The 11,468-nt window shown below is 42.4% G+C and overlaps 1 protein-coding gene across 2 annotated transcripts in view; it reads left to right on the top strand.

The window, feature by feature from the left end:
- Nucleotides 1-9,676, top strand: part of cskl (c-src tyrosine kinase-like) — a 51,164-nt gene extending 41,488 nt beyond the window's left edge. For both annotated transcript variants that reach the window (XM_004539728.3, XM_004539729.6), the window contains exons 6-13: nt 4,306-4,399; nt 4,898-4,963; nt 5,077-5,176; nt 5,370-5,460; nt 5,995-6,068; nt 6,608-6,803; nt 7,793-7,879; nt 8,208-9,676. In XM_004539728.3, the coding sequence (XP_004539785.1) occupies nt 4,306-4,399; nt 4,898-4,963; nt 5,077-5,176; nt 5,370-5,460; nt 5,995-6,068; nt 6,608-6,803; nt 7,793-7,879; nt 8,208-8,390 (891 nt within the window). In that variant the 3' untranslated portion in view covers nt 8,391-9,676. The remainder of the gene's footprint in view (nt 1-4,305; nt 4,400-4,897; nt 4,964-5,076; nt 5,177-5,369; nt 5,461-5,994; nt 6,069-6,607; nt 6,804-7,792; nt 7,880-8,207) is intronic.
- Nucleotides 9,677-11,468: the final 1,792 nt, after the last annotated feature.

Genomic DNA, 11,468 nt, shown 5'->3' on the forward strand with positions numbered 1-11,468 from the left:
TAACTTCTGCTTAGCTTTCCGAGCTTCCCTCGGGTCCTCTTAATCAGCGGTCTCCAACCTTTTTTGCGCCACGGACCGGTTTATGCCCGACAATATTTTCACGGACCGGCCTTTAAGGTGTCGCGGATAAATGCAACAAAATAAAACTAGTACCGGTACCGAAAAAAAGAAGAGTTATTCATAACACACGTGAAAAGACCAAGGAAAACCGAGTTAACGATCAAAACGATAACAAAATAACGCTGAAAACCGATAAAAACCCTGAAACCATACATTTCACACCTGAGCCTCAACTCTCACGGCCCGGTACCAAACGACTCACGGACCAAGGCCCAGGGGTTGGGGACCGCTGCTCTTAATTGTTGTGACGCATGTTCGAAATGCAGAGAGGTGCGCTGGATTTGCCACACGGAGCAGCGTGAGAGTAAAGCACGAGGGAGGGGCTAATAATCGGCTCAGTCATTTTTAATGATCGTTGAAAGCCCAGATCGTAATCGTGATTAAAATTCGATTAATTGAGCAGCCCTAGGTCACCCAATGATCCCATCACATTCCCCTAGCATTTGTGACAGTCAGTCAGTTGCATTAAAAGCTGATTATCTTACATTACACCTGCAGTCTTTGGTTATTGATTATTTTTTATTTGTTTGGTAAAAAGGAAAATGTAAACCTGTTTGAATCAACAAAAAAGTTGTTTTGTTTTTTTATTAGGAGTAAACAATTGGAATCCATCTTCTAAACTGCATGGCACGACAGCTAATAGAAATAAGTTGTGGTAGTTATATGGTGATAAATGATGCAGCAGTTTGATTACATAACTCTGTAAAGGACACACATGCTGAATATCTCTGTGGACTTCTCCCAAAACTCTGACTCAAGTACGTATCCTTCAAAAAGCTGTCTGATCCTCTCACTCCCTGACTGCTCTCTGTAAGCTGGTTCAGAGGAAGGACGGAGTGTGGAAAGGGGAAGACGGGGAGACATGATGATAGAAACGGAGAGGGAGCGAGATAATGGCCTTTCATCCTCTTAGATAAAGAGAAGAGCTGGATTGGCGGCTATCACACTTTTAATTGGGCCTCATCTTTTTTGCCTTGTGGGGCGTTGGAAGTGGACAGGCAGGAATGTGCCAGCTGGCAACGAGACCATCTACATCCCCAGCGCATTCTTGTTATCAGCCACCCACAATCTCTCTCTCTCACACACACTCTCCAACACACACTCACCCTCCGGGCTCAGTTCAGCCTCTACTTCCTTTCTCCACCTCCCTCCCTCCTCCTTTCTTTCTGTCTTTGTGTTCCCTGGTGGATACCTGGCATATTGCTTTCTGTCCTCCTCCTCCTCTCATCTCCGTATCTTCCTTTCGCCCTCCACTGTCTCCGTCTCCCTGCTTTACCCTGCTATGTTTTTTTCTTTCGGTATCTCTTTACATCTTTATTCTGTAGCCTGTCTGCATTCCCTTGTCTCTTCTTTCTCTATAATTGCGCATGATAGAATTCCTTACATTCTTGTGTGTTTTTCCGGCTCGCTCGGTGTTCCTCTGCTCTGTTATTCTTCATATAGACCTACACATCAAATGCTGGCAGACCTCTGTCTTCAGTCAGCGCATCCTCTGATGCACGTGGTTTTTAAAAATAACAAAACAAAACAAAAACAAAAGCAAAGCTCGCTCCATATGGTATTTTTAGGGGTGTAATTGCACAGTCAAAGTATTGTCTGTTAGGGTGCTCACTGGCTGTTTCAACTCTGTGATCACACCTTTCTCTGCTAATTACACATGGGAAGATTGTGATTTAGCCACTTGTGCTCTAAAAACACATTGTCATGCATTCTAAGATTGCATTTCAGTGATTATTTGTTACATAAGCAATGCTAATTAAGGTCCGTTCAGGGCTGTCTTTTTCAAGATCATATAGGCAACGCTTCAGAAATGATAAATAATGACCTGATAAATGCTATACATAATCTAAATGCATCATTTGTGTATAACTGTGGCTATTTTACATGTGCAGTTAATTTGTCTTCAGCCTTCCTTCACCATGCTGCCCCCTGGTGGTTATAATCATATCTTACAGTCTATAGTCATCACATCAGTCCACAGTTGTGTAACAGTGGTCACAAAGAGGTTTCATGATTTATGTAACTTCTGCTATCACTTAAGGAGGCACTGATTTCTTTTCACATGATTTTTTTTTTTGCCTTTGCAATTCAACGCAGATGGTCTTTATTTCTTTACTTGCCGTGACAAACAGGGTCCTTGCCTTTGTAATACTATCCTAAATTGATAAGCAGATATGGACTGGGATTAGATTATTTTGTTGTCTTTATAAGGATGAACTGTAAAGTGTAATATGGTCCCACAAATGTGTCTGCATACACGTTTCCATTTGGACAGACAGCAGAGAGGCGTTTTCACCCATGTCAGGTCTGCTGCCATGCAGTCTTCCAAAACCTATCTGCACATCGCTGGAAGCAGATGATGTATGCGTCTGCTGAAAGGCGATTGGTTGACAAGTGGGCCAGAATAGGGAAGGGAGTGACAGAAGAGTTCATCTTGAATGAGAGGACTGTGGAAAAAAATCTTAAAAGATCAGAAATACAGTATAAAAAGTAGAGACAGCAGCTGCAGTGGACACTTGTCACTGTCATTGTCACTTCAGCTGTTTATATGTTATAACCTCACTCTTCTCCGTGGCTGGCAGACAGACCAACCATGCCAGAGTGGCCCAAAGACCGGTTGTACCACATACTTTGCACGCTGCCTCCATCTGACAGCAGAGCTCTCTGTAGGTAGACGAGTCATCCCTGTATTGTCAGCTTGGTGCAAATGCACCAGCCCTCTCACCCTCCTCCTTGTTCCCACAGTAAATGCTCCCCAGGAACCTCACCTTTACACTAATACTGACAGTGTCCAGCAGAGGTTTAAACATTTCCCAAGTGTGATCTTTTCATCACAGTGTGTCTGACTTTAAAGTGTAGATTTTTATTCCTTTGTGTTTTTTGTTTGTTTGTTTTTTAACTGACTTCTGTTGATAGTTACTTTTCTGTAGTGTAGTGATTATTTAAGCATTTTATATAGTAGCCAAAGCTGCAGGGGATGTAATTTTATAAGTGACTTGCCCTCCGTATTGTTGTCCCTTGATCTGTCCACATCTGAAGTAGCTTAAAGAGACTACACCTTATGCTTTTTCTTATTTTGTTTTACAATGGTGGATGCTCATATCATATTAAACATGTTCAAAGTTTCCAGTAACAAACAAGTCTACTAATGGGTCTGCATGATGTCAGTAAGGGCTGATATCCATAATTTGGTCATCTCAGACACGCAACTCAGGCTGTGAGCATAGGAGACCCACCCACAAACTTTACCAAAGGACAGCCAATCAAAAGAAATCTGTCTTAAAGGGAAGGAAGCTAAAATGTTTTACACAGTGGATGAGTCTCTGTGTAACATGAGTAGGAATCGTTTCAAATGGAAATGCAGTGAAAGACACATAAAAGACCTTTAGTAAGTTTAGACATAGTGGATCATCTGTCTCTTCAACTACACGAATTTAAAGAAAAAAAATAGAGCTTTTAAAGTAATAAAACTTTATTCTGGTGGATTTTTTTGGTTTGTTTTAGAGCTGGAAAAAGGGCAAATCTGAAAATGTACTCATGTCTTTTGTAACTGGAGCTGATTAGAAACACACACTGCTTTAATAGAGTACTTCTGACTGGAGCTGGAGTTAAATTTTACAGAGCAGCAGAAGCAGCCCTTAAACTTCAGGCGAACACCTTACTGTGTTTTCTCGCTTTGTACTCTGCTGTAAATCCTCCCAACTTTGCTGCTCCTGTTTTATTCCATCTTTCATATGGAAATGAGGCCGGGATTCTGTCGTCCCTCAAGACGAGCCTCCTCGTCTTTAACAAAGATGCATGTTGATAAAAGGTAAACCTGTCATGCTGTACCTGTTTGGTGGATGGAGCCTCCTCTCATAAAATCTGACAACACAGCTTGAATCTTCTTTTCATCGCTACCGTCACATTTTTCTGCAGAGGGTGGCCCCGAACATCAGCCTCTCTTTTGTTTTGCATATCAAAAGCTTGTATATAGACTCAACAGTATGAAGTAATCCAAGAACATCCGTATCGGATCATTCAGCTAGGTACAGTGGCACAGTACAGTATATACTGCTGACCTAAATTCAGGGAAAACCTTTTGAGAGAGTATTTTCTTTGTAACTTTTAACACTTGAAGCATACATACTTTTTTTTTCTTTATGCATGGAGATTGTATTTAATTCTCAAACTTTCTCTCTCCAGCACTACACCAAAGACGCTGATGGCCTTTGTACCAGGCTGATTAAACCGAAGTTGATGGAGGGAACAGTGGCAGCGCAAGACGAATTCTCTAGGAGTAAGAGCACACAGAGCTCATTACACAGCCCTACAGGGACACTGGCACCAATACACACAGGGACACTTTGTTATGCTTGTCTTTATATGCCACATTAACCTCACAGTATCAGATGCATGAACACACACACACAGTGTACAGAGAAATCCTGCGTCTCCTACGAGCTTTAATAGCATTAATCAACTGAGGGTGGTTAATCTTTGTGTGGCTGGGAACGACTGCTGGGCTTCACCGGCTCTCAAGGTCAATCTCCAGCTCTGTCTGTCTTTATTTACCCTCACATACCCATCTGACCCAGCTAATTCTTACACTAGAGAAATGCAAAGATTAATTCTCCTGCTTAAAGGATATACATCATTGTCAAAGTTATTTTAACAAGAAAATAGCTGCTGTAACTGCAAAGTCATGAACAGAGGATTTTTTTCATAACGCCTTTTTGGAATAATATTATTACTTACATTATGATTGCAGAGTGTCATTAACGTCCTCTTTTGGCAGGTGGCTGGGCCTTGAACAGAAAAGAGTTGAAACTCCTCCAGACCATTGGCAAAGGGGAGTTTGGGGGTAAGAACCAAATTTAAACAGGATATTTTCATATTTCATTTTCATTTCTCACATCAGGCCAAGGTCACCTTGGAGAATGTACTAAAACTTTGTCCCCTCTGTGTCCTTGTCAGATGTGATGGTAGGAGACTACAGAGGGACCAAGGTGGCGGTCAAGTGCATCAAAAATGACGCTACAGCACAGGCTTTCATCGCTGAGGCTTCTGTCATGACGTAAGATCCGCAGCTATTGCTTTTTGTACTTCACACCACCACAGATGTTTCTGTCTGCAGACATGTTTCTTCATCAAATATTAGGTCATCCTTTGTCATTTTTGTGGGTAGAAGTTGACCATGATTTTTAAAAAATATTTTACTGCATGCTTACCGCATATTTTTTTCCCCCTCTGTTTCTGTGTTTCGACAGGCAACTGAGGCACAACAACCTGGTGCAGTTGCTAGGGGTAATCGTGGAGGAGAGGGGCAGTCTCTACATCGTCACAGAATACATGGCTAAGGTCAGCCCAAGTGCTCTTTTATGACAAGTTCTAAAACTGGAAATGGTACATGCTCGCATTAACCCTCTGCGATTTAAACGCTAGTTCAGTACATTAGGAGAATAAAACACAGTCAAAACCACGCTAATGAAACAGTTGTTAGCCTTGCTTAGCATAAAGACAGGAGACACTGGAAAACACCTGACCTGACCCCATTCAGCGGGTACAAAAAGATTTATATCTTGTTTGTTTCATCTGCAGAGGGGGTTACAGGTTGTGCACTAGAGGAGGCATTTGCTTCTAAGCCAAGAAATGATGACGACTGTGACCTCATGTAAAACAGCAAATGGATTTTTAAAACACTTGTTATTGTACAGATGAAACAAATGTTTCCCCTTATTAAAAAAAAATACTTTGACATGTTTTCTTTTTTCGCACGGGGTCGTCGATTTGGTTTTTACTCAGGCTATTCATGCTAAAAAATGTACCTACACAGTTTTCTGTGAGACTTTCTTGAATGTAAGCATTGTGTTAATAATCCAAACTGCACCACAGGGCAGCCTAGTGGACTACCTGCGCTCTCGAGGGCGGACTGTTCTCGGTGGAGACTGCTTACTCAAGTTCTCACTGTGAGTCTCTTTCAAGCAATTATTTAAAGAATTATTTAAAAGAACATTTTTAAACTGCTCTTTTCGGGATCTGAAACTAAATCACTGCCACTTTAACCCTCTGCGTTCTTACTGAACTTCAGGAGAAAAGTGTCATAGCAGTAACATGAACGTTGTTTGCTGCAACTCATACATCCTTATTTATTTTAATTTAATAATTATCTAGCTAATATTGTTATCTAAAGCAAGCTAAGTCCATTGTGATCAGTACAAAGAATGAGTGTAAGCTTTCAGATGAGCATTATTATATGTTTGTCTCAAATTAATCAGTTGAAGTTTCATTTTTCTGTGCCAGCCTTGTAAGTTTTGAAATAACTTACAGTAGTGAAAAAACATTTTGGAGCATTTACATCTGAAACTAAATTGAAAATCATAATGGCTTAGTTTTCCCTCTAGCCAAGCTAATTTTCCTGACAAGGGCAGGTGATAAAAGTAAAATCCTCAACCACCTATTGCCCTATATTAGTTAGCCAGTTCTCACTCATCCTCTTTCCTGGCAGTGACGTGTGTGAAGCTATGGAGTACCTGGAGGCCAATAACTTCGTCCACAGAGACCTGGCGGCTCGCAATGTGCTGGTTTCTGACGATAACATCGCCAAGGTCAGCGACTTCGGCCTCACCAAGGAGGCATCCTCCATACAGGACACTGCCAAGCTGCCCGTCAAATGGACATCCCCAGAAGCACTAAGAGAGAAGGTGATGGGATGAGACAGGGTTGATGTTGCTGACTCGACTCTTAATTGATCTGAATAAGGGCGGTTTATTTAAAATGGATTAAAAAGGGGAGGCTGCAGGATATCAGTTTATTTGAATGAGAGTGCCAGTCCAAGACAGTCTTTTAAATAGTGGTATAATCTTGATCCCGGGTCTAGCAAGTTCATTAATAGTGTGTTTGTCTGCCCTAAAAGTATTTAAAGAGGCCAGTTTAACAAAGAGTGGTGTTTAGTGGCTCATAAACAGTTTTCCTGCTGGAGAGTAAAAGCAAGCCCAAAGGTTTTCTCAACATCTTAATCGAATCATCTGTCAAGCTGCCCAGAATTTCTGCCCAGATAAAGTAACTCTGGGCACCCAGAGCCTGACAGCAAAGAGTGTATGACTGTTGAACAAGCTGCAAATATGGGGGGGAAAAATAATTATTCAGCTCTATTTCCAACAAAGTTAGGACAATGTGTAAACAAATTCACTGAAATGTTAATGAATTAAGGCCTGAGTTTAACTGAAAATGTTGAGAATGAGAAATGTTTCTGAATTTGATGCCAACATCTTAATGTTGGTTTAAAAAAACACAGACGGTGTGTGTGTGTGTGTGTGTGTGTGTGTGTGTGTGTGTGTGTATATGCGAGGGTCAAGGCAGCAGACCAAAATATAATGGCTGTGGCAGCAGTGCAGTGGAAATGGACAGTTATAGAGTGGAAATCTTTATATTTAAAATGAAAATGAGGGACTGTCTATAAAAATGTCAGCAATTCCTTAAGTTTAAGCAGTCCTTTTGTTAATGCCCTTGAATTAAAGTTGAAAGTGTGCACTTCAGTCACATCTTGATTGTTTGGTTTAAAATCCACCGTGGGGGTGCATGTACTGTACGACCTGGTTTTGTTGGTCTGGAGGGAGGCGCAAGCCTGATCTGCTTTCTGAATGCCTTTATGTATAATGTATGAATTTCGGCTTCTCTCTTAATCCAACAGAGGTTTTCCACTAAGTCAGACGTTTGGAGTTATGGGATCCTACTGTGGGAGATCTACTCCTTTGGGCGTGTGCCTTATCCTAGAATTGTAAGTACCTTTATGGGATTTTCTGTGGCTCGCTGACGTCTGACATACACCAGCAGATGGCAGGCTTTATTGCCTGAACCATTTATTTATTTTTGTGCAAGATCAGTGTAACTGCTGGTTCTCTGTGTTGGCCTCATTCATGCCATGAAACAACTGAAGCAGGTGATGTGTCACCGGTTGATACGTTCGCATTTTTAGTTATTTTTAGTTATTCTTGTTATGTAGTTACCTTTGCCTGGAATATTGCATCACCTTTGAGTCCATTGCATCAGTTTGACTGATCAAAATGTTGAGCTAATGTCAGCATTTCTTTGTCTGTGTCTCTCAGCCGTTGAAAGAAGTGGTGCCTCGGGTAGAGAAAGGGTACAAGATGGATGCCCCAGACGGCTGCCCCGCCGTGGTGTACGACCTGATGAAGCAGTGCTGGACCTTGGATCCCGTGATGCGGCCCTCCTTCCGCATGCTGAGGGAGAAGCTCCAGCATATCAGAGCCAAGGAGCTCTACCTGTGAAGAGGAGGTGCTTGTGGGGGGTACCGGGGGAAGAGGACGGGGGCGAGATGCAGCCCAGCACAGCTGTAAAGTGGGAGGAGGAGAAGGAGAAGAGGGACCACAGCACTTTCCTCCTACCTGCCAAGCCTCTTGACCTGTGGGACTGCTACGCTGTGCCCCCTCCCCCGACCTCCACCGTCCACCAGCCGTCCTCTGCTTTCACACTAGGACTGTTTTCCTGTTTGTGTTGTATAGCTTTTGCCAGACAATTTCCTCTTCTCGCGATGGGCCGCTTCTCTTTCCTCCTCCTACACCTGCCACTGCTCACTCACTCTCCCTTCTCTTTGTCACTTGGTCCAAATTGCTCTTCTTCTATGTGAAAGTTCCCTTTTGTTTCTTTGTATTTCCTCCCCTCCTCCTCCTCTCCTGAACATGGCATTAACTGGAGGGGAGGCTGGCCTTTTCCTCCACGTTTGTCAGGTGCTCTTTTCTTCTCCAGTCCACCCCACTCGATCATTCCCAGATTCCCATATCACCATGTGGCTTTGCATGCCTTTCAGCCCAACTCTGTCATTCCTTCCTTGCATCCCTCCTTGCTTTCCCTCGGCCTTGTTGTCAGGTGTGGGGCCTTCGCTCTGTGCCAAAGTGCCTCCAGTCTACAGAGCTCCAGACTTCCCTCCAACACTTCTTTTGATTGGACTGTTATGGTTTCAATTTTTATTTTTTAAACAAAATCTTTTTTTATTGCTTTCTATGTTCCAGAGGTTATGAAACTGTTTGGTTTTTTTTTAAGTGGCATCTCCTTCACCTCCACCATCTTTACATCAGACTTTTTTTTTTTTTTTTTTGGTTTTTGCTTTGTTAATCCAAGCGTCCATGAAGCGCACGAGAATAGGAAGTGAGGAGACTTGGAGGGGGCCAGTGTCATGTTCATCCTTCCTTAAAGACCGCCCAGAGGAGCGGTAGGTGGGTGGTTGGGTGGCAGGGCAATAACAGGAGAAGAAGGGGGAGAGGCAGTTCACAAACATGGTTGATTCATCATACGTGGGCTTGTTTTTATATCAAAATATATTTAAAGGATTAAAAAAAAAAAAGAACAAGGAAAAACTGACTTGGACAGAGTTAAAAAAGGACGCTTTTCAGAAGCCAGGAGCAACTTGCCGTTAGGGATGTTCAGTGTCTCTGTGAATGCTAGGGTCGGGGTGGTGCATGCCGTGTGTGAGAGGCCTTGGGTTCAACTGTCAGTGCTTTCAATGTTCATTGTTTTATTATGCTATCATAATTATGAATAAATCATTCCATCTGAACAGTGTGGAAACACCTGCATAATTATATCTAAGTGTGTGTGTGTGTGTGAGAGAGAGAGAGAGCATATTTTAGAAGGAGGAGTGCTGTCTTACTGTACAAGCACCTCCCCACCTCTATGAATGTGTGGTTTTTGGATTTGACAAGCGCCAAATTTCAGGGTTGAAAATAAAGCAAATGCTAAAATGCCCCAAAAAAAACTGCAATTCCTCTGTTGGCCACTAGAGGCTGGCTCCAAAGTAAATTCCACCAGACAAAATTAACATGTTTACATCCCGGTACAATAAAGCCACATGGGCACTGCGCTATTAATGGTTCTAAAAAAAGAAGGGGGGGGTTTCCACATCATGATCACAGTCCTTAGTGGAAATATTACTAAATCCTGTTTTCGTTTTCTCGACTTTCGTGGTTTATTCTCCAGGGAGTATGAGCTGTGTGAATCTATATTTAAATTACTTTTGGTTGCTGTTTTGCCATTTTCCTTTTGTCTCTGCCGATAACGAGGAAATCCCTTGATCCCAATTAAAGAGACATTTAAATCCACACTCGGCTTTCTGCATTGTAATGCCCTTCAGTGAGTTGCAAAGTAAATGTGAAGGGTTAAAGATGTCTAACAGGATGAAAAATGCTTATTTTCCCTTGTAAAAGGAATAATATCAAAACACAACAATAGAAAAGAGTTCTTTGATATAACCGTTCAACTCTTTACCTTTTTTGTGATGCAGATCAGAAAGCAAAACGACTGATCTAGAGGAGTGTTTTATACCTGCAGCTATAAATAATCCTCATGTGATCATTCTTTGATAGTACTGCTACAAACAGATGGGGTTTGTCATCAAGGTGTGAAGGAGTGTCAGCTGAGTTGTTCCCAGTGCTGCCTTCACTGTGCCTCCTCTGCTCTTTGGAGAGGGCCCAGTTGTCCCCAGTACAGTGACCTATAGGCTGAAACGGGACCAAGAGTTCAGTGGACTGGCCATCTGTGTGGTGCTTTCACTTTTAGCTCATTTGAATCTCATCCATCCGCCTGCTTCTCAATCTTCCGCTGCAGGAGCAGACAGTTGTTTGGGTCGCATTTTCATGTGAATCCTATGAATTTTAATGGCAGTGACAGGGCGGTAACAATAGGCTGGTTACGTAAGCACGGCAGTTTGTGCTCGTGGCCAAGACTGTACTGCTGTCAGGACTCATCGCGCCAGCTCCAATTTACCATCCTGCCATGGCTGCACAAGACTGGCCTTTTTCAGAAGCCAACCCTGCAAAAAAAAAAAAAAAATCCTAAAGTAGCTCTGCTATTGGTGAAAATTACAGCTCATTAGGGAATTGGGGGAGGATTTCTAGATGTCATCTGACTGCCAGAAGTCACCACCAGGAGGCATCCTACAGTCTGAGATCCCAAGGGAGCTGAAAAGGAGCAGCGCAGAGCTTTCAGCTCAGATTTAATTGCAGTGCTGAAGGAGGCACTCAAGATATCAAACGAGAGATTTTCTCAATCCATGTCAAAGGTCAGAAGCAGCTGCATCCTTTAATGACGTTTGGATTCTTAATGAGACGCCATTTGCTGTCGCAGCTCATCTGCTTCCACCTCATTATACCCTATTTGTTTTTTTTTCTTTAATATTACAGTAAACTATTGTGCGATTATTAAAGTATATTTTAAAATGTAAAGCCCAGCTTGAAGTGTCACAGTGACAGGAGCTTGTGGTTATAGCAGTGACGGTTAATGCACTGCTCTCACATCTGGAAGCCTCAGTCTTTGGTTCACACTTAAGTAATCCTGACAACCGCACAGCTCCT

The sequence above is a fragment of the Maylandia zebra genome, linkage group LG1, assembly GCF_041146795.1.
Source record: "Maylandia zebra isolate NMK-2024a linkage group LG1, Mzebra_GT3a, whole genome shotgun sequence".
NCBI classification, from domain to species: domain Eukaryota; kingdom Metazoa; phylum Chordata; class Actinopteri; order Cichliformes; family Cichlidae; genus Maylandia; species Maylandia zebra.